The following is a 22,935-nucleotide window of genomic DNA, read 5'->3' on the forward strand; positions in this document are numbered from 1 at the left end:
TTGTGTTTCCTAACAAAAAATTCACAGCTCTTAGTTTCTTACCTTGTTGCAACATCTATAAAGTCTGAGAGAACTTAAATTTTGTTAACGAGAGTTTGACAGCCGAGACCGAGACCGCTCGCAGATTACAGCTAGTTTCATCGTCCAGAACTTAACCAGTGGCGGCATGCTATGTCTTGATCTTGACATATAGTATACGCGGTACGCACACTGTATTGTCGCGTCCTCGTCCCTTGGCTGCCACACTGCAGAAACGACGACAGGTAGTGGCAGCACTCAGACCGCGCCTTATCCAACTGACTGACACCTCGCTCGCTCTGTCGCTCAGCCCTCACCCACCCAGCATGGTGCTCCAGCTCCACTGCGCCACACCGACCATCACCATCTCCCCGCCTCCCGCCCGCCCTCGTCACTACCCCCACCACCTCTACGGCGCCAGCGGAGCGCTCCAGGCCCCAGCTCGCGGCCTCGGGCACCTTCCCCGCCTCCTCGTCGGCGTCAGAGACCCGCGCGCCGACGGAGCGGTCTGTCACGTGAGGAGGCAGGTGCGGTACGACGAGGACGACGAGGAGGATGACGACGGCGAGGAGTGGGGCCACAACGAGGACGTCGCGAGGATGGAACGGTACAGCGAGGACGCCCGCGACCAGGCGCTCCTGGTGAAGGCCCGAGTGGACGACGAGGTCGAAGTCGTGCTCGTCTTCAGGGTACCCCGACAGACACTGACCTTACTATATGTTACAACGTTGTGTGCCGCTGTGACTGTGGCTCAAGTCGAGACCCATGGTTCGTTCTGTCGCAGGGCTTCTCGTCGAGCTTGAGCGGGGGAACGGCCGCGGATCCGGCGAGGAGCGTCCTGCCGGAGAGGGCGATCATACAGTCGGTCGACGTGGTGAAGGGGCCGTTTGACCCCAACAACATCGAGTACCTGGAGAAGGGAGTGGGATGGGAGGACTTCAGGAGCCGCCTGCGATAGTAACAGCACTAGCACATTGTGCTGTTGTTCTTTTAAGGCAATTTTATCTGCTTCCGACTGATCAGGCCATGCAATGGTCGTCCAAAACCAGAAATGTACAGTTGGTCATCCTATCCCACAATTTCATTTTGTAGCATCTGACAGATTGTCCAGCCTGGCACCCCACCCAATAAAAGTATGGAGGCCATCAAGGCAGTAAAATCAACAAAGAATACATATATACTCTTATATCAACTGGAGACCAGAACATCCTCCCATAACACAATCGCGTGAATGGGCCAAGACGGCCAAATAAGCATGTGTTCGGCAAAAGACTCGCGAAAATCACGTGCAAGGCCTCCAGGGTAAATTCAAATGTAAAAAAAGAATTGATCATTCTACTGCAATCCATACGTGTGCTGCTGCGGTTGTACATTCTACGATCCACCAGTGGCTGTCACAAACCAATCATTTCCATGCGACAGAGTCGATCTCATTCCTTGCAGATTTGTACAGCTCTAGCCTCTTGACCAGGGCATCCCTCTTCTCCATCAAAGCGGGGTCCTCGTCCAACATCGCACTCAGCTGTTTCTTCTGGATTGTGAAAGCAAAGCAAATGAGGGAAAGAACAATATTCGATGTTATCCACACAGACTTGCAGAGTTGTATTGCATAAATTGGAGCAATCAGGAATATGTAAAAATCTTCCAAGAACCATTTGCTAACATGATCTAAACCGGATTAATTTAAAACAAGGGAGAACTGAACGCCACTCCCAGGGGTTCTCTGAACAATGTGATCAGCTGGTAGCAAGAACAAGCATCAGTGAGAACAAGTGCACAAGTTACATGAAACCAGGGCTGTCCACATATCAAATTCAACAAAACTGATTTTCAATAAAAAATTGTTGTACATGTGCAACCAGTGCGGCTTTACAAGACAATTAAACGGTGTAAAGTAAAAAACAGTTGTCAGTAAACCAAGATGTAACTACAGATGCAAACACCAATCTTCAAATTGTGTACAAAACAGTGTAACTAATCAAGGTAAACATACCTCCTTGCTTCCCACATGAGCATAGAAACGGTTAAGCAAATTTCTTTTTGCCTCTTTCACTTGACAATGTACGACGGCTTTCGGAATTGTGTTCCTCAGAGTCTCACAGACCATGTTAATATAAGATGACACATTCGATCCTGACAAGGAAAAGAAAACAAAACAGTCAAGCCATAATTAGTGGTACATCATAGCGGACTCTGTTACATAGTTATTTTCACTAGTAGCTAATATAAAAAAAACTCGACCTGGGGGTAAGACAGCTCCCGAGTATTGTATTAAGAAGACCTTCTCACACAGGTCTAGAAAACCCCCGAACCCCTGCCCTACCCATACAAAGCAGCATCGAAGCCCATGTGAGAACGACCGGAACCGGGGCTGAGTCTTAGACCTGTGCTTTGGCGTGAGACAGACGAGAGGATTTTTTAACCACAACCTGAAATTCACTCACACGGGGAGTCGAACGCAGGACCTGAGGAGTGCTACTCAGACCACCTAACTAACTCGGCTAGATGCCCTTTCGCCACTGGTAGCTAATATAACTAGGGGTGGTAATGGATCGCGATCCAAATGCTTCTTCACAAAATGGTAGGCTCCTAAATAAATTTTAGTTCAAAAATGAATAGAAATAGGGCCCGATCCTAATCTTATCCGACCCTTAAATCTTATAGTGTAAAATTTAGAGCATGCAACTATGCAGAAACTGAACTACAGGATGAGCTAATACAAAGAACCATAGTACTACTCAATCATGTGTTTACAACTTTACATAGAAGCAAAGAAAACAGAAAATGCCACGCTGATTACTCCCTAGGTAATAATCAATATCATATTCTACAATGCGCTGGAGATATAGAAATGTAGTTACAACCAACTGTAGGGGAAACCAAATGGGCCGATAAGTATTTTCTATTATTTAATCTTGTGTTTCTGCTTATGGATAAGAAATTAAGTAGTTGCACATTTTTGCTAAATCAAATGTCCCTTTGCTACAAATCTACAAAGAGAAAGGAAGGTGAATTTACCTATTCTTCTGAGATGATTGTCCTGATATCTATCACTCACTGGAGTGTTCTTATCAGCCGCTTTCTCTGGTTCAGTAGGAAGCTTGCGGAAAAATTCTACTGTTAGGTAGCTGGCTTCCATCTCTACTAGACGAAGAACAGTCTTCCGTCCATCCTCGCGGAATCTTTCCAGGCTTTCGTTTGCAGCAGCTGCTATATCCGATTGAAGTGTTGGAAATCGCTTCAATTCCTATGATATCAAGACAATATGAGATCAACCAGTACGAAAAGCAGTAAGACAAAACAAGAAACGATGGTAGAATGAAAAGAAGGCAACCTCTGTTGCTGCAATCGATCTCCGAACAAGCTCTTTTAAGACCAAATGGACCTGCATATGAGAACATCATTAGGGCTCCTCCAGTGGCAAAGAAAATCAAACCCTGAGCTGGCGTGGGAGCGAACCATATCGAATCAAACTACTGGATTCAATGCATGAGCAGGTGAGAGCAGAATCAACACTTATTCGATGTAAGTGCATTAAACGTTATTTTGGCTGCCAAAGTTTTGTCCACAGGACTACTACATCCTTACACTGTTTTCTTTCCTGAATCTTATTGTGGGGTCTACTTGTGGAGTGATTGTTCACGAGCAGATTTTTTTATACCAGGGCAGAGCACATGGTGGCAATGAACCGATGCAACCACGAAAACTTGGTCACTATATGCCCTTAACTGCATATAGTGACCAAGATCCTGTGAAATATATCTTTAAATGAAATTCAAATGACCCAGAAAACATGGGTATTGACATTTTCCTTCATCAAGTAACAACGCAAAAATTCCAATTTAGTGTCAAATCAACAACTTGTACTTCGTTTCTGACATATTTCAGAACATCACTGTCACACTAAATATCCCGAACGTGACTTCATTCATTCATTGAGACATCCCTGACTAGGGTCTTGCAGGCATGGTAATAGTGTGCACGTCATATGATTTCGGCAGCAAGGCCAATAAGCCTTTAATTTAAGTTCTTTTTTATGATTCTAAGAGCCCAAGCAATTCCATATTTTTCCCATGTACCTATCTAATAAAAGTAACATTGCCAGTTTTTACCAGCAGACAGGAGTACATGTACATCAACAGTTATGAATTTCCCCAGCACTTATGAATTTAATGGGTAGATAATACAGGAATATATAATATAGGATATTAGGATATGAAATTACTAAATGATTTATTCACGCACTTATGCATCAACTATTGGAACATGAAAACAAGGAGATATGTATCAACATAGAAGTCATACCGCATCAACAGACGCTTCAGCTGGACCCTTAAAGTAGCTTAAAGAACTATCTATAAGCCTTCTGTATCCTTGCTCAGGGGCAATCAAGTGGGGCTGGTAACCATCAGCCTCTGAAATAACTTTACGAACATTTTGCATTGAAAGATGCCGGTCAAATGGAAGCTTTTTCAGTGCTGCAGGTAACTGGTTGTCAAAGACACCATAAATCCGATCTCCACCTGGCCGCCTGAAAAATATAGTAATGAACTAATGATTAAGTGTAAGTTAATTATCAAGACCATTCCTTAAAATGCTCTAGTTTAACAATACATATAAGTATGATAACTTATCAACATATATCGGCAATAATCATGGAAGGCACAAGAACATTATGGAAAAGGCCAGTTGAATATCTTACCCTCCGTCCAAGTGCTCTTTAAAGACACGGTCAAATGCACGACACATATCCAAGATTGTGTACAACTGAGCCTGCAGATTATGGGAACAATATGAGAGACATACAACAAAAACAAGTTTTATAGAAATATATAATGCACAATGGCACCATCCCTGCAAATAAATAGTGCAGCTTGTGGCACAAACCACTGACAATGCATATTAATAACTCTCGCCACAACATAACAGAGACAATCAAAAAATACAGTAATTCTTACCCCAGCATCACCTCCGATTGGTCTACCAAGTCGATCCAACTGGGCTTCTATTTCATCAATTGTTTTGTTAATCAAGGCTATAATACTTGGAATTTTGGCCCTGATCACAGCCTCTAAATGCTGGAGAAATAAATGAAAATACATCAGCAGTCAGTATATGCAATTCAAAAGTTTCTGGTTTGTAGCATGCCACAACAGCAAAACACCCTCACCTGTGACAGAAGCTTGGCAAGATACTCTGCACCCATTTTATGTGCCAAGTGACCATATTCAGGACTACTCTCAAAGTACTCTTTTTCTTTGCGTCTTGCTGAAAGCATATCAACATTCTTGTTGATATCAGCTTGTGAGCGATTAACAATTCCAACCCAGGGGTGTTGTAAGCGATATTGTCTCCCTTCAAGTACCTAGGATTACATAGAGAGAAGAATCTTCAGTGCTAAGTACATGGAGGATGAGGAAAGAAGAATTGAAAAGTGCCATACATCAACAGCATTGGTACCCTTGTCCATCAAATCAAGCTTTGTTAAGACTCCAAATGTCCTGTCACCTTATGATGTTAAAAAAAAGGTTGTTAATATATATGACCGGAACTGCACTGATTATTAGGTATGCGAACAAAATGGTTTATCGGTAATCCTGTCCAATGGAAAGTGTGATTTTAAATGCTGTAGGGAGAAGAAAAAAAATGCACCTGAAGGATCAACATCCCTGGCAAGCTTGATAGCATCTGACGTTGCTATATCTTGGTTAGCTGGGGAGATAGCCAAGATGATGCAATTTGGCTGAAGTTTCCAGACAAAAAGAACAGAAGTAAAAGAAAATATTAGGTCTTGAAAAGACATGGCAAAACAAATATAGAGCTCATGAGTTTCTGATCTAGTTATGTGACTAGAGTGAAATATACAACAAGTGAATCTGTAAATTCTTGTTTTCTCGAATACATGGGAGAGCTGCGTATCATTATATTTAGAAGAAATAAGGAAGGGTAAAGACCCTAGTACATAGAGGACACACAGTGAATCTGTCAATTCATAGTGCCCAGATAATAGAAAATAGTGCTCACAAGTCAATGTAAGCTAAAACAAGGATAATACCGAAATAGGCTACACGTGCTGCCACAGAAAATTCAAGTACAAGTAACTCAAGTAAGCATCACACTATAACTAGTAGAAGCACAATAGATGATTCTCTTTACCTTGTCAACATAAGATCGAACCATGTTTTCAATATCTTGAACAATAGATTCTGCTTGCCCCTCTGTAGTGAAATGGTGTGGTACCAAAAGTTAAATAATAGAAGGTATGTTAACCAAAACCAAAGCAACTAATTCATCAACTGAGTCATTACCTACAGCGACCTTTGTCAGTCCAGGAAGATCAATAAGTGTCAAGTTAACAACTGTAAACAGAAATGTGGATTAATCTACAGAAAGTTCAAGGGATATGAAACATAAATGTACTCACTGTATATAAAATTTCAAGTGACATCATAAAACTTATGTACCAAGAACATAACAAGCTATAGTTATTTTTTCATTTTTGATACCTGTGCTTCAAGACCAGGAACCAGAAAGAACCATGAGTGATGAGTCTACATATGTGGCTATTACTTTGAAGCATACGTACAACCAAGGTTACAAAAGGCACTATGCGGTCTCTAGGCAGTGACCCACTGCCTAGAGGCTAGAGCTAGGCGAGCCTAGGCGTCCCCAAGGTGTTTTCTAGTTGTTAGCATATATATATACACATATATATTTAAAAAAATAAAAATAAAATAGGAGATAAATGGACCTCATTGTCATTAAAGAGAAAGGCCCCAACACCTTATCCCTTCCTCGGTCTCTCCCGCATGATCACATATCAGCTGCCACCGCTGGTTGCTCTCTAGCATCTGTCTCTCTCCTCTAATCATGCCCGCACCCGCCGCTCCTCCCCCACCGACGACCTCTGCCCACACACGCCCACATCCACCAGTCATCGCTCCTCCCCCACCGATGATATCCGCCCGCACAGTCACGCACCCACAGGCCACCGCTCCTCCACCAGCGACCTCCGCTCGGCGTTCCCTCCTGCACCGCCCCCAATGTCCACACTGCCCCCCGACACATCCTTACCTTAGTTGGATCTGCGCGCCTTCCGTCCCCTCCTCCACCAGCGACCTCCGCTCGGCGTTCCCTCCTGCACCGCCCCCAATGTCCACACTGCCCCGACACATCCTTACCTTAGTTGGATCTGCGCGCCTTCCGTCCCCAACGGGCTGGCTCTGCCTAGAGTACAGCCTACCCCCCTCTAAGGCAAGGCAGTACCCATCCGTCCATCAAACAAACATTGATTCTAAAACCCGTGTTGGAAACTCTAGGTCCACCACACCTGCCATACATTAGTTGATATTATGTTTGATCACTTCATCATGCATTGTTTGTATTATCTTTGGCCGCATTAAATAAGGTTGCTAAATCCTAATAATTAATCTCATATTTGTTGAAGCTCGGAATAAATCGACCAAGCACACTTCAGAAATCAGAAGTTCAGAACAAGCATCAATACTTACCATGTGGCGAATATATACTCAAATGGATGGGAACATTTGAAATAGCTTTAGTTTTCCCAGTAATGCGGTCTGTTTCATCAGCAATCTCTTTCCTCACAGCAGCTACAATTATATGGATATAACAATAGTTTAACTAAGCAGTAAACATATCCAGCAAATATACAAAAATAGAAAGTGGAGTTCGATAAAAAATACTCTGGCATCTCATTAATAAAACCTAGACATAGATGGAAACATAAATAACTATCAAAGCTCCATCAATGAACTGGTACACAGATATTTCTTTCATGAACTAGTTACAGTTAGTTCCTATCGCACATGAGACTTCTCACTCTTTTTTAACACAGTGAATAGATTTTTTGTGGCATCTGACCTAAACAATAAGATAAAACCACTGGATTTCGTCCATTTATAAAAATGCAAAGCAATTAATGTAGAGTAAGGTTATATGCAGTGCAAATATTTCTTGAATGTGTTGTGCAATAGTTTACATCTCACTGGTTATAGGTGTAATTTGAAAAGACAACTAATATGCCATGTTGCTCTTAAATATTATACCATCCTAGCTATTATTGGAAGCATGTAATAGTAAATAGCATCATACATTAATACCATAACTCAGAGAACGAAGTCATTTAAGTATATAGATTCCATCCAATCTTTGGGAAGACGGATGATGCACAATGTTCCATGTGTATCTGTTTTATTTAAATCCAGCCATAAGCTTCCCAACAAGCAGACAGTAATCTTAGTAGACCACCCTAACAATAGTGAAGACAACAAGTAAATTGCTGAGATGAATAATGTAAACGCTCGTCTTACCAAAGTCGGTGAACCGCTTCCGCGGGGCGTGGAGAAACTCAGCATACTCGTGCCCACCATCTGTCTTGTGGAGCTGCAGCACTAAAGGCCGCCTCGTGACGATACCTAATCAAACGGAAATTGAATCCTTAAGCGCCTGAGCGGACCCAAATCGAACAGCACGCGCGTGATCTAGCGGCAGCATTACCAGATCCACGGGGCAGGAAGTCCCTCCCTACTATGCTCTCAAGCACCGACGACTTCCCGGAACTCTGGAAGCATCAGAAGAGAAAACGCAACCAAAGCGTTAGCGGTTAGCGCGCTGGCCAGATCTGGGACCTGGCTCCTGAGCATGGCTGATCTGGAGGTGGTGTCCGGAGCGCACCTGCCCGCCAACGACAGCGACGGAGGGGAGCGCCTCCCAGAGGGAGCCCTCACCGCCGCCGCCGCCGTGGTCGCCGAGGACGGTGCACGCGCGCTGGATCCGGTTCACCAGCCCGATCAGGCTCTCCATGGTCGCCATCCCGGGCGAGGCCGCACGCGATGGCTCGCCCGCGGCTCTGTGTCAGGCTGCGGTGCTCGTCGGCGGCGGCCGGCGGGAGGCGGTGGGATCTTAATGAGTGGGAACAGAGGAGAGAATTGCAGGGACAGATTTTAAAAAAGCGAGCTTGTAGTTTTGCTTGCGAGAGTGCGCGTGCCGACCAGCCGACGGTCGGGGTCCGAGCGCCGATGCCGGTAAGCTGAATCTCTGTAGGTAGGACATGAAAACTGTGGGCCACGACAGCAGTTAGAGAGTTTGTTTGAAGGACTCCGAGATGGGCCGACCATTTAGGGTTTATTCGGTTAGCTCTCAATTTATGTGGATTGAGTAAGATTGGATGAGTTTTAATCTCAAACAAGTCAAACTTCTTCTAATTTTTTTCAATCTTATACAATCCATGTGTATTGGGAATAACCGAACAAACCCTTAGTTGGTATGAGTCGTATGGACATTGGACGTGTAGAGGACGTGCCGGGAATGGGCCCGAATGGACCGATCGGGAGCCGTTGGATACTTAGATATTGTGTCACTCAGGGTGTGTTTGATTCAGCCGTGGCTGACTATAATCTATGAAAAAAATTGTTACAGGCGGTGATGTTTCAGAGAAAGCTAGAAACTAAAATCTAGAGCGGTAGCGACAAAGTTTGATTTTCAATGAAAATGTTATTTTATTTCGTGAATTATGCTAGAACTCCAAAACGGGATCGAAACGTAAGGATTTATTTGAAACTGCGGAATAAAAAACATAACAACAGGGGAAATATAGAAATCGAAAGAAATGTGAGAAGTTTTATAGAAATGAGTGTTCAGTATGCAAGAATGAGAGTAGAAGAATCTCATTTTGTTTGGAATTATAGTGTGTTTTTTGTTTAGTTTAGCTTAAAATAGGTTGGATGGATCATTAACTCAACTTTGAGTCGGTGCACGGCTAGAACACAGATAACCACCGACGCTACAACTAAGGGCATGTTTGCAACATAGGCCCTATTTGAAAGTGTAGTATTTTTGTAGTTTTAAAACAATACTATAATATTTGATGATACTATAGCACTTTTTCTCGAACACGCAGGAGAACTGCGCATCATTATATTGAAAGAGAGAAAGGTCCGAAATGGACCAAAGTACAAAGCCATATCAGGCAAAAATAAATAGAAAATAAAACAGTGCAGCCTCATGCACTAGGAAAAGCTCTAGCCCCCCTAGCAAATGCAGCCAGAAGCCCAAGACTCTCGAGCTGCTTCGCACCAGCCATACACCAGCACTCCACCTCATCCAAGAAAAGCCTCTGAATGGTGCTTAATGACGGGTTGACACCATCAAATACTGCCTTATTGCGATGCAGCCATAAACACTAGGCCCCCAGGATAATGAGACTATGGAAACCTTTTCTGATATGTTTGGGGACCCTCCTATACACCTTGCCCCACCAATCCACAAAAGAGCCCGCCTCCCTAGTAGGCGTAAGATGTCCCATCCTCAAAGCTGAAAATATAACATGACAAAATTGTCTAGCGAAACTGCAAGAGCACAAGAGGTGCAAGATAGTTTCCTGCTCTTGATCACATAGTGGACAGACCACCGGGTGAGGTAATCCTTTCCTCTGAAGTCTATCCGCAGTCCAACATTTATTCCTTATCGCCAGCCAAACAAAAAATTTGCATTTGGGGGGTGCCCACGACTTCCACACCCATTTCCATGGCTGGAAAGTAATAGCTCCCATAAACAACGCCGAATAACAAGATTTGGAAGAGAAAACACCAGAGCTCGAGTGCACCCACACATGTCTGTCTTCCTCCTGATTAAGCACCACTCCACTTAAAGCATCCCACAGCTGCAAATACTGATGTAGGCCAATCAAAGATAAAGGATTCGTGATATCGCGAACCCATTGCCAATTATAGCACTGGAACTCAAAAGTGTTTGGTTTGTACATACAAAACACAATTTTAAATATCATAATTTACCTAAAACCGTGGTATTTTTGGAGTTTTCAAAACTCCACTCAGGACCTCAGTTCTCTCCTCTTCTCTCTCTATATACTTTGTTTTTCCAGTGGAACCAAACAGATCTCGGTTTTGAGCGATACTGTGATTTTACTGGTATAATAATATTGTAGTATTTGTGTCATGTACAATTGTAAACAATGGTATATCAAAACTATAATATTTCAAAATTGCATTCCCAACAAGCCCATGATATTTTTAGAATTTTTAGACAATACCATGGTTTTTTAAGATACCATGATACTTTATATAATGAGATGTTTTTTGTGTTACAGAATATTTTGTTTGCAAAACCATAGTATTGTGAATACCATGGTATTTTTAGAGTTCAACCCAAAGTTTTCATAACTTGACTAGCTCCTTGTACATTTACAATAGAATACTACAGTTTAATATATTATTTCCAAACATGTGTTATAATACTATAGTTTTAAATGCTGTAAAAACCATAGTTTTGTCATAACATTTGTATTTAAAAGCCATGATTTTAAAAAACTTTACCTCCGTCGCCCCACCATTTTAGTAGACCGCTGGAACTGTGAATAATGCAACACTAGTAGTACACAACATCAATCCACAATCGCCGGTGTCGCTCTCACCATCTGTCAATCGAAACAAAGAACATTACATCACACATCATTGATTTTTAGTCACATGATGCTCATCCTCTAGAATAAAACTGGCACTCTCCCGGACACGGTTTACTTTAATCGAGTATGTTAATAAAATGGAAGATTTTTTCGTGGTTTAACTCTAGACAACAGCTAACGGCACAAACGAGGTTTAATACGCCTTCATCTACTTTTACAACTCGTATTAGACTATCTTCAAAAGGTTACTCATCCACATGACCACATCTACGTATTTAAAATACAGCCTTCGAAAAGTGCAATTTACATTACAAAACAGTGTTATTTTAGAAACCATATAATTGAACTGTTAAAGACGGTCTTACACGCACACTCGCACGCGCCCATGCACACAAACAAACAAATTCAAATATCTCAAATTTGTTAAAAGAACTCAATATTGCAAAGGGACAAGGGTTTACACTTTACAACAACGATGCTGCCCAAATCACAAATACATATATATTATCAGACATTTCGATATCATATTAGTTATCATTATTTGACACACTCTAGGTGCCGCAAACGGATAAGTGAGTTCACGAAGCACAACAACAAAAATACACGACTGATACGCTAAAATCTAACTGAGTAAACAGATGGTGAGATGGCACATTGAAGGTATATTTGGCAATGACTGCATTCCAACTGAAGAAGAAACTTGCACCTTCTACCTTGGAGTGGAACCTTACTTCAAAAGTGACACCAAATTATAGGAGCAAAGGAACCCATCGGCACCTATTATACTAGACCTCTGGGTCACGCAACAGCAACCTGTATATCTCATTGTTGTTCTCTGACATGTACTCGTACCCGAGATTATCAGCATGACTCTTGAATTCATCGAAGTCCACTGGCGGCACTTGTATACCAACTAATACATTTGCTCCAGTTTCACCCTGGGGCAAGAGAATTAGGTCAGATGATGAAATGTATATAATTGTAGCCCCTGCGTGTGTAGTTCTTTCCACTGTTTAGTAACATCAATACAAGCAATATACACGTCCCTGAACAACTTCAGCAAGGCATATGTTTTTTTCTCAAGTTTGAAATGGAAAGGGTGATATGATCATTTGAAAAGCAGAGAAGTTTTTTCTTGTTCAAGTTCCGTCTTTCAAATAAGTAGCAAAAGGATCATTGTTTCAAATTATAAGACTGCATAATAGACACTACTATAGGAAAACTACAGACAAAACTCCTCATGTACCTGTGCACGGTAATGAAAAAGACTGATGTTCCAACGAGGGCTGAATGCATCCAAAAATTTCATAAGGGCACCAGGCCTTTCTGGAAAAATGAACCGGTAAACAAGTTCATCTTTTATTTCTGATCTACCTCCAATCTGAAAAATTGATATCGTGGAATCATGAACAAGATAGAAGAATAACTACAAAAATGAAAGCAAGGGAACTAAACCAATTTTAGGCGTCGAATGTCACAAAATGCAAATCCAGTCAATTATGCTATAGGTAAATCTCAATATTGCCATATTAACACTAACAGTAAACTAAAATTACAATTGATCTCTTTGATAGAATAATATGCCAGCAGCTATTGTGACTTGTGAGTGTGAAAGAAGCAACTTACAAAGTATCTAAGGTGGTCCTTTGCTAAATCATTATCAGTTAGATTAACAGTCTTCAGTTTCGCCAATTCCATGCGATCCACCATTGCTCCAAGCTCATTGTCAGTGTAAATGCCAACACTGTTATAAATAATAACTTAAGCATCTAAAGTAACCATTGATGCACAAACTAATGAATAAAATCTCAGATAAATAAACTAAAAAATTATATCTTAGTCAAGGTAAAGAACTTTGGCAGTTTGACATAATATGTACCTGTAAAGAACAAGGGCATCCTTTGCATTAAAATCATATCTGTATTTAAATTCAGTAATATTCATCCTGCCAACCTGCAGAACCAGAAGTCATAACACAGGAAATGGATTTTAAACTTATGTGTTGGCAGAATAATCCCATACAGAAATACCAATTCTGTGAATTTTTTGAAGCTTCCATGCTCCTCGGGCAGAAATGTAGCTAACACTGCTTCCCGTTTTCGGCCAACATCTGCTAGCTCAGTTACAAGTCTAAGTCGGTCAAAGTTCATATTCGCCCCACTAGTTATTGCAACCACAGTATCTCCTTTCAAGTTATAGTATTTGCAGTAGGCTTCAGCCCCAGCCAATGCAAGGGCACCGGCAGGTTCAAGGATACTTCTTTTCTCCTCAAACATATCCTGCACACATGAAAAGGCATGTTTCAGCAGCAATTATATCGAAGGTGCAAAATGCATGTATAATGCAGCATTGATGAAAGATGAAAGGAGTATGAATGTAAGATTGGAACGCAATAGACTTATAGACATTGCATAATATTTTGTGCATCCTATATGAACACCTGACTAAATTAGATGACACCCTACACATTACAGGGATTGCCGCAAGATTACAGAGTTTTTAACGTGACATATACGGCATTCCCCTTGGATAGTTTATACTGAACTTGAAGTGAGTTCAGGTTATAAAAATTGAACATCCTTTTCTTGACCATTGTATACTGAGTTTGAAGTGAGTTCAGATTACAAAAAAAAAATGTTCAGTAAAACATCCACATGTATAGTTCTCACCTTTATCGAAGCACAAATAGCGTCTCGACTGACCATAACAATGCCATCTACAAGCTCTCTGCACAGGCGAAATGTTTCCTCCCCTACAGCTTTGACAGCAACACCATCAGCAAACCCACCAACATGCTCCAACATGACCCTCTTACCATGATATAAGGATAATGCCATTGCATTTGCATCGGAGGGTTCCACTCCAATTATTTTCACCTGTACAAAAAAAAGTTGCAAAAACATTCCAGAAAATATATCAGTCTGGCTAGAAACCAATGTAAGATCCAGAAAGAAATTGCATTGACAAGATTGATTCAATATGAAACTGTTCAAATTAAAAATGCACACAAAATATCAGGGACGTGTCAGTCTCCATGAAGGCATGTAAGCAATTTTGTTGTCTTCAGTGTAGTATTTTAAAAAAAGAAAATAAATGGTACGATGGAAAACTAACCTCTGGGCGAACCCGTTTTACATAGGCAGCAATTCCAGCAATTAATCCACCGCCTCCAACAGGTACAAATATTGCATGCAGTGGACCTTGCAGTTGCCGAACAATTTCCATGCCGACAGTTCCTTGCCCAGTGATGACATCAGGATGGTCAAAGGGAGGTATGAATGTGCGGTCTTCTTGCTGACATCGTAATTTTGCGTATGACTGAGCTTCATCATATGAGTCCCCCTCAAGGACCACCGTTGCTCCCAACCGCTCCACTGATTTCCACTGGAATTAAGGTGTTATGTTACTATTCAATGAGCACTAAAGAAAACTGAATCGTGTAAAGGAATGCCAAAAGTTTGGCATCTAAAGATCAGAAACCTTGATTTCTGGTGTCGTCACGGGCATGACGATGACAGCATCACAACCCAGTCTCTGAGCAGAAAGAGCAACGCCCTGGGCATGGTTTCCAGCAGAGGAGCAGATGACGCCCCTCTCTAACTGCTCACGGGAGAGCTTTGCCATCATGTTGTATGCTCCCCGCAATTTGAATGAGAACACCTATACACCAAGCAAAAAAAAACTAAGGAAAGTAAAGAAAATATAAAGGTGGAGTAGTAGTTTTCGGGTGTGTTTGGTTTGGTTTTGGCTATGCCTTATGTCACCTAAAAGCCAAAAGGCAAACCAAAGGGCCCAATTCAACCATCAGATTTTTTTTTCAAAAGCCCACAGCGCAAAACTGAAAACACCTCTGGACCTGCTTTTAGCGGCTTTCGAATAGAAGACCTTTGCAAAAATATAGAACATCTTTTTACTGGTTTTTAGCGGCTTCCACCAAATGGTTTTTAGTTTTTTTACAGTTCACAGCCCACAACAACTTTTTTCATGGCCACAACCCAACCAAACGGACCTTTCAATGAATTTGAAATTAGCACATATAAATGCTAAATACAGTCAAATAAATTAAATTAGGAACCTTATTATGTATAAAGTGTGTGCAGTTAAAATACTAGATAGGGAAAATTATCTTTAATAATGCATATAAGGGTTCCTTCTTCTCGAAAACATATGCAAATGGCGTTCTTTTTGGGTCAGGAAGAACCGAGTCACACACTGAGGTGACAGAGAAGATGGAGCCATTACTAACTGTAGGAATATGAAAGTGGATGTTGTATTGATAATAGATGAGATACAATATGTATAGAGACACAACCCTAACCCTAATGGGCCGGCAACCCAACAGTGGTGCCGGCCCACACACACTCACACACACACGGTCTAACATCCCCCCGCAGTCGCAACGGGGGCACCACACACGATGAGACTGGAGTAGAGGCCGAAGGTAGGAGCCGACGGGTTGAAATCCCCCCACAGTCGCAGCGTCGTGATGGTTCGAATGTTGCGGCTGGAGTAGAGACCGGTGTGTGCTCCAAGAAGACGTTAGCCCCTAGATGCCGAGGTAGCCGAAGTCGAGGTGGTCGCGGTCGGGAGACGCACCGCAGAAGCCTGAACTTCGGGAGGGGTCGACGTTCGAGCGTCAACGATCGGCAGGGCGACACAACAAAAGGGCACCGGCAGGCCGACCTTCCTGCTTCTTCGATTGTCCGGGCGTCAAGGAGCCCCGCCAGGGAGGCCGCCAGCAGCGCACGCGTCTGCGCCAGTCATGGTGTCCGCGCCCGCGGCAGAATAGAAGGGGAAACGGCAGATCCGGCCGGGAAGGCCACGGCAGCGACGGATCCAGCCGGGAAGACGCGATCCAACCAAAGGGACGGCGGATCGAGCCGGAAAGGTCGCAGCAACGTGGATCCGGCCGGGAAGGCCACGACAACGACGGATCTAGCGAAGGCGATGAAGGGGGTGGGCGGCGGTGCGGGTCCAGCCGGGCAGGGGTCTGCACCGGACCTGGCAAGGGATGTTGATGGCACCAATGACGGAAGAAGCGTGGGCAGTTAGGAGGTGGTCAGCGCGATGAGGAGGGGTGGCACGTGCGAGGGACCCAGCGAAGAGGAGGGTGCACGTGCGAGGGACCCAGCGAAGAGGAGGACGCCGACCAAGGGAGGCAGCCATGGGGAACAGGGAACCGAGCAGAGGGGCTGCTCGCGCCCTGCCCCATCTCGACGCGCGGGAAATGGGGCTCAGGCGTCGAGCATCATGGATCCAAGCTTGGCTGGCGACCTAGGAGAGGTAGCAGCAGTGGGAAGCCAGCTGGAGATCGCGGCCGCCATGGGGGCTGGAGGCAGAGCGTCGTGCGTCCGGGGGCTTGTGCCCGCTGAGCAAGGAGCCAGACGACCAGAGAGGAAGCAGAGAGAGGAAGAGCAGCGACTGTTGTGGAGGAAACAGGGAGAAGAAGATGGGGGTGTCGGCTTCTTGAGGAGAGGGATGACGGCCAAGCTCTCCACCAGCGCCGACGCCTCGGCCTCGGTGCGGCTCTCCGCAGCAGTGCAGGCGGCTGCGATCCAGCCCTCCTCCCCACGCTTCTTCTGCTCCTCGCTAGCCGGAACTAACCCGACCTCCCCCGCATCGCCATTGCCTGAGGCTGGGCGCGAGCAGGATGGGGTGGGTGAGGAGGGAGTGCGCGAGCACGGCGAAGGAGAGCGGGAAGACGAGGCAGGCGGTGAGCAGCGCGAAGGGGCGCGGAGCCGCGCGCCGGATCGACGCCGAGACGCGGACCAGCTCCGCTGCGCCCAGCGCCGTGAGGTCGCTCGACGCTAGGTCCATCGCCGCCGGCGGGATGCTGCTTGTGTCGGCCGACCCGGTTGGTTCAGGGGGCAGAGGATGAACTCCATGGCTGCGCGCGCGGCCGCCCTAGCCTTCGCGGCGACGGTGGCGGATCTGGACCGCGGCTGGGGTGTGGCCGCCCCTGGGAGGGAAGGATGAGCCTCCCGGGGGGCGGCGGCGGCTGGTGGCTGGTGTGTCGACTGGCGGCTAATGTGGGTTGGGAACACTAACCTAGTCTGATACCATGTAGGAATATGAAAGTGGATGTTGTATTGATAATAGATGAGATACAATATATATAGAGACTCAACCCTAACCCTAATGGGTCGGCAGCCCAACAGTGGTGCCGGCCCCACGCACACTCACACACACAGTCTAACACTGACAATGATAGATGGAATAGCTGAATGAGAGGGGAGTAAGAAAGAGATGTTACCGGCGTTGTTGGTGTTGAGGTCGAGACACCAAGGTCGGTCACCCATTCAGTAATGGCAGCGGGTGGATTCAAAGCAGTGTTAACATAACGGTAGACGAACGGCGAGGCTCTGTTTAGTGTTTAGACGTGTTTAAACAGAATTAAACGGTCTACACGGTTTTCTAATATAGCAACGTTTCAACAAGAGTAGATCAGTAAATCCACATATATTTGGTTTAGCGATATTGTGATATATATAACCATACATATGTAAGCATACAAACATGCATACATATATATATGTATAGAGAGAGAGAGAAACAAAACAGCGTAAATGGGTATGAATTTTAGTGTAAATCATTGATCTATTTCATAACGAAAACATGTATGGAAACAAAAAAACTGATTTAAATGCTTTATTTTCTCCATAAATATAGGATCTCTCCAACATCCATGCATCAAGGCTCGTTAGAACCAGTTTATGTTATACACTGATACTAATTATACTACACGGTGAAGTAATTTATGCACTACGGTAAACTGCGTAAAAAATTTGTTTTCTACTGCATGTGCACAAATTTAGGATGGCAAGAATATGAGTTGAAAATGAAATGGATCGGCATACGCGAGATTTATGGAATCGTGGCAAATGACCTCATTTCTTAGAGCGATTACCTTTTTCTAAATTTCTATTTTGTTGCGTAAATGTGTGGGTCGTAAATATATCTTATACATATGGCATAAATGGTAGGAACTCAATACACACTGGATTAAATAAACGAGATAATGCATAAAATCAATAAACCGTTTGCGTAAAATGTGAACAGAAATATCATAAACAGACAAATAGACGGAAGCGGAGCCATGAACTGAAATATAGGTCGTAAAAACCTATTGACATTAGCATAAATATGCATACAAAATAGCATAAAATAGAACCACCGCCCTGCGGAACTGTCGCCTCACATCTGGGATGCGCCACCACTTCGTGCCTAGGGAAGGCTGTCGTCGTCGCTCGCGCCTAGGGAAGTCCGCCATCGCCGCTCCCACCTTGGATGGCATCGCAGTCGTACGCGCTCAAGGATCGACCCTCGTGCGCGTGCATCCCGAGTTCCGTCGCATCAGCCGCTCCCACCTCGCCGTCATGCACGCATTAGGGGTGCTGTCGTTGCTCGCGTGCCCCCGAGATCCGTCGTCGCGCCGTCGCAGCCGCTCCCACCTCACCGTCGTGCGCAACTCAAGGGGTCGTTGTCGCGTGCACCTCAGGTAGACGTTGTCACGCTCGTGCCCCCCAGGATCCACCGTCGTGGCCGCTGCCACCTCACCGTCGTGCGCACCTCATGGGGCCGGTGCCGCGTGCGTGCCCTCGGGATCTGATGCCGCAGCCGCTCCCACCTCGCCGTCGTGCGCGCCTCAGGGGGGCCATCGTCGCGCGTTGGCCTCAGGGATCCGCCGCCGCGAGCGTGTCCCCCGGCTCCACCGTTGCGAGCGTGTCCCCTAGATCAGCACTCGCGCGCTTGCTCCCAGGATCCGCCGCCGCGCGCGCCTCTCGGGGGAGGGGGTGTAAATGTTGGCGTCGATAAAACTGAACCCTAGCGATCTGGAGCTTCTTTTATAGACGCTTCGAACCTGGTGCGGTTGAACCGGTTGGCAACATCGGGTCAGGGCTTATATATATAACCATTGTTTACATATCTTACTGATTGTAACATATAAACAGTTTAATGGTACATCACAAATTTTCCATATCAACAAAACGGTACATTAAAAAGTGTAAACAGCGTTTAAAACCGTTTAATTCAGCCGTTTTGGCTATTTAAACCGTCAGTTGACCGTCTAGACGGGTCAGCCATTTAGAGGGTCGTCTAGGCCCTAAACTGTGCAGTGTTCCTCCGTTCACCGTTTAAACCGGTTTAAACGACTGTTTAATGTCGTTTAGGATAACACTGATTCAGAGTCATAGTGTTGAAAGAGTTAGCAAGTGACTGTTAATCCCAGCTAATTGTCTTCATGAGTCACATCCAGCCACATGGCGATGTTGTCCATCCACGGGTTGTAGAGAGTTGGCTAGAGAGCGTTACTCCTACCATGCCATTTCTTCTTGGCAGATCCTGAGGTGGGATTGGGCTGCCCTCCGGTCCTAGAGGAGAGTAGTAGAGTAGAGATAAGAGCTAGGGCAGCTAGTGTGGGAGTGGCGATGAAGGTGGTCGGAGCAGCAACAAGGCTGGTGCCAGTGATGTTGAGCTCCTCCAGAACAAGATCATCCTAGACCTTGAGGAAGGACTTGAATGGATGATGGCCCCAACATGCTCAAACTTCTTATTTAGTCCCTAGAAGATGTTGAGGACGACGATCAGGTTGTTGACGGAGGTGCCCAAGCCACAAAGTCGACCATCCCCTTCAACTTGCAGCAATAGTCGCTGGCAAGGAGGTCGCCCTAGACGAAGGTGCAAAAGGTGGTGTCGAGTTGGAGGGTGCGGGTTTCACAATCCCAAGAAACTAATTCTCGAGAACAAGCCAAAGGTGGCATGTTGTGACATCTAGCTCCCTGGCGATTCATCGCAACTCGGGAGAGATGGTGTGGAGATCCAACTTCCAGCAGTTGATGACGTTGTTCATCCAATCCCAACGTGAATTTGTGGCTGGCAAAGGGTGACAAGACGTGGTCGATGAGGGCGTATCACTTGAGAGCAAGCAACACTTGATCACGCCAGTTGGCGTAATTGTCGGAGGCGGACATGATGACGACTGTCACCAATGATCGAATGTCTGCTCAAGGGAAAGCGACAACGGCCTTCTCCTGCTCGAGGAGAAGGGTGACTGCTGGGACGTGAACGAGTGCATTGGCAACCTCCTTTTCTGCAGCCTGGGCCATGGTGAGCATGACCTCAATCTTCTTGTGAAAGGTCACGACCTCCTATTCAGCATGGGTGTGCTCCTCGTTAGTCGATGAGATCTGCGCCACGAGTGCAGGAGCAGAGGCAGCCCTAAAGGGGTGACAGGAATGAGCGAAAGTGAGATTAGACTCATGGTACCATGTTAGAGGAGGTACTACCACAGAATTAGATTGTATTACATTAAACCCTATATGCTAATTATATATAGTGCATAGGACCAACACCCTACGTTAGCAGGCAATGCAGTACAATTCACGTGCACACAAGCGCACGACGGGGTGAGCCTAGCCGATTGTTATAAGACCGGCTAATACTGACACTCCCATCGTGGTTTTTGTTGTTGCTATTTGCTAATAACACAGAAAAAACAAATAAAACCAGGTACAAATTCTCAAGACCCTAAATCATGCTGCTGTTCACAAGTCTAGCTTGTTGAGCGTTGAGATTCTAACGAAATTGAGCTCCTATAAACTTGTGGGATCAAGTTTCACGGTACGCTAAAAAGCAACCACTTCAAGGTTTCAGCACTCTAGTACCAACAATAATAAATAACAAGTCCAAAGTGGAAAATATCCTGCAACGTCTATTCTCCTCAGAGAAAGCGTGACAAGAACGTATCGAAGCCAAAGTGGAGAATTAAAGGGAATGCCCGAGTACCTATCCCCATGATTCTGGGGATCCAAGCATCGCGTTGAAACCCGGTGAACAACATAACACGATAGTACCGAGGTAACCACCCAAATTCTCAAGATATGACACTGAACAATGTCATGGGTGAGTGCAAATCTATCCACAAACACGAGTGGCAACTGAAACATCTAAACCACATGTACAAGAAATGATGATGTTTTCTGGGAATAAAAATGCACAAGCCACGTCCATGACCATGAACACAAGCCAACCAAACAAAGGTGACGAGGTCGGGGTAAGTAAACTAGGGCTGCACATCGACGTCGATTACCGGCTGCAGGTCCTCGCGCTTGATCCAGATGTTGACCCCGAGGCGGTGGGAGAGCTTGGAGGCGAGCTGCAGCGGTGATTCGATTGCCACGTCGTACACCTTGGATGACAGCACGCTGGTCAGGTACTCCATCGCGCCGGGGCCTCCTCCTTCCCCCGCGGCGTCCCCAAACCCCTCCCCATCCGCCGCGCACGCACCGCGCGCCCTAAATCCCTCCACGAGGCACCCGCTTTCCCGCTGCAGTGACTCCGGCACCACCCGAACCATCGGCGTTGGCGGCGGCGCCGGGACGGCCGCGAGCCCCGCCTCAGCGGCCGTCGTCGCCGCGGCGGCGGCGGCTACGCATGAGGTCCTGCGCGCGTCGCGACGGAGGGATGCCGCAGGGAAGGAGGCCGAGGGCGAAGCGGTGGTGGCGGCGGCCGCCATGGTGGTGACGGTGGCCTCGTCAAATTCCTCTGATTTGTTTACCTCGTGTAGTCGTGTTTATGCGGTGGGTAAAGCTAAAGGCTGCTTCAAGGTTTCACAATCGATTACACAATCGAGCGATATCAATTTTATCTCCATACATTGCTTTTAAACTTTATCGTATCACATCAATATTTCTTTTAGATATTCGTATGAAAATAAAAACGACGTTTTATTTAGAAAAAAATTATAGAACATATATGAAAAGAAACCATAATTTATACAAGGAAAAAGTCTAAATTACTCACATCACATATGAGTTATATCTATATAACTCCACCTATGAGTTGTATCTACATACCTATGAGTTCAATTTATCCATCCATATGTTTAAGTTGGTTCAATCTATCTCTAACAAAATTTATCTTTTTATTTCTGTATATACAAACTAAATTATCAATTCAAATTTTATTGGCAAGTAGCTATTATCATAACTTAGCCTAGAAAAATATATTATGATTTTTTATAATTATTTTGATAGATTAGAGATCACATAATATAATAAGTTTAATGGTACACACTAAATGTGGAACAATGATTAAAAATCTTAATATATTTTCTAACATAAGTTAAAATGTTCTGCATCATCATAGAAAATATGAACTTTAAATTTAAACTATAAGTGGAAAACGAAAAAGACAAACTCTAATAATATTTGTCTTTTTTCTCCATGTAAAAAGTGAATTTTGAGTTCATATTTTCTAAGGTGTTCTAGAACATCATAATTTATGTTAGAAAATACATTAAGAATTTTATCATTATTTCCCATTTAATATTGTAGCATTAAACTTATTACACTATCTAAGTTTAGCCTATCAAAATAACTATGAAAAAATCACAATATATTTTCTAGGCTAAGTTATTATATTAGCTATTATATAACAGAATTTGAACAAAAACTCGGCTTATATAAAAA

The 22,935-nt window shown here is 44.5% G+C and overlaps 3 protein-coding genes across 3 annotated transcripts; 1 reads left to right on the top strand and 2 right to left on the bottom strand.

Annotated features, from left to right (window-relative positions):
• Positions 1-79: 79 nt before the first annotated feature.
• LOC103625946 (Tsr2248 protein) lies at positions 80-1,210 on the top strand. Its single transcript, XM_008646351.4, has 2 exons — positions 80-707; positions 803-1,210. The coding sequence occupies exons 1-2, from the start codon at positions 345-347 to the stop codon at positions 974-976; spliced, it is 537 nt and encodes a 178-aa protein (XP_008644573.1). The 5' UTR covers positions 80-344; the 3' UTR covers positions 977-1,210.
• Positions 1,086-9,102, bottom strand: LOC100285153 (dynamin-related protein 1C). Its single transcript, NM_001158047.2, has 16 exons — positions 8,716-9,102; positions 8,539-8,602; positions 8,352-8,456; positions 7,530-7,631; positions 6,327-6,377; positions 6,175-6,236; positions 5,671-5,761; positions 5,462-5,526; positions 5,189-5,383; positions 4,977-5,096; positions 4,721-4,791; positions 4,324-4,549; positions 3,353-3,403; positions 3,037-3,265; positions 2,012-2,151; positions 1,086-1,549 (listed from the first exon to the last, which is right to left on the bottom strand). Exons 1-16 carry the CDS (start codon positions 8,851-8,853, stop codon positions 1,424-1,426), a joined length of 1,836 nt encoding a protein of 611 aa, NP_001151519.2. The 5' UTR covers positions 8,854-9,102; the 3' UTR covers positions 1,086-1,423.
• A 2,764-nt stretch (positions 9,103-11,866) lies between these two features.
• LOC103625947 (threonine dehydratase 1 biosynthetic, chloroplastic) lies at positions 11,867-22,165 on the bottom strand. The gene is made up of 9 exons (XM_008646352.3): positions 21,555-22,165; positions 14,945-15,124; positions 14,579-14,848; positions 14,134-14,340; positions 13,495-13,743; positions 13,344-13,417; positions 13,091-13,208; positions 12,711-12,845; positions 11,867-12,402 (listed from the first exon to the last, which is right to left on the bottom strand). Exons 1-9 carry the CDS (start codon positions 21,978-21,980, stop codon positions 12,250-12,252), a joined length of 1,812 nt encoding a protein of 603 aa, XP_008644574.1. The 5' UTR covers positions 21,981-22,165; the 3' UTR covers positions 11,867-12,249.
• Between the last annotated feature and the right edge of the window lie 770 nt (positions 22,166-22,935).

This window comes from Zea mays, chromosome 5 (genome assembly GCF_902167145.1).
Source record: "Zea mays cultivar B73 chromosome 5, Zm-B73-REFERENCE-NAM-5.0, whole genome shotgun sequence".
In the NCBI taxonomy this organism is placed as follows: domain Eukaryota; kingdom Viridiplantae; phylum Streptophyta; class Magnoliopsida; order Poales; family Poaceae; genus Zea; species Zea mays.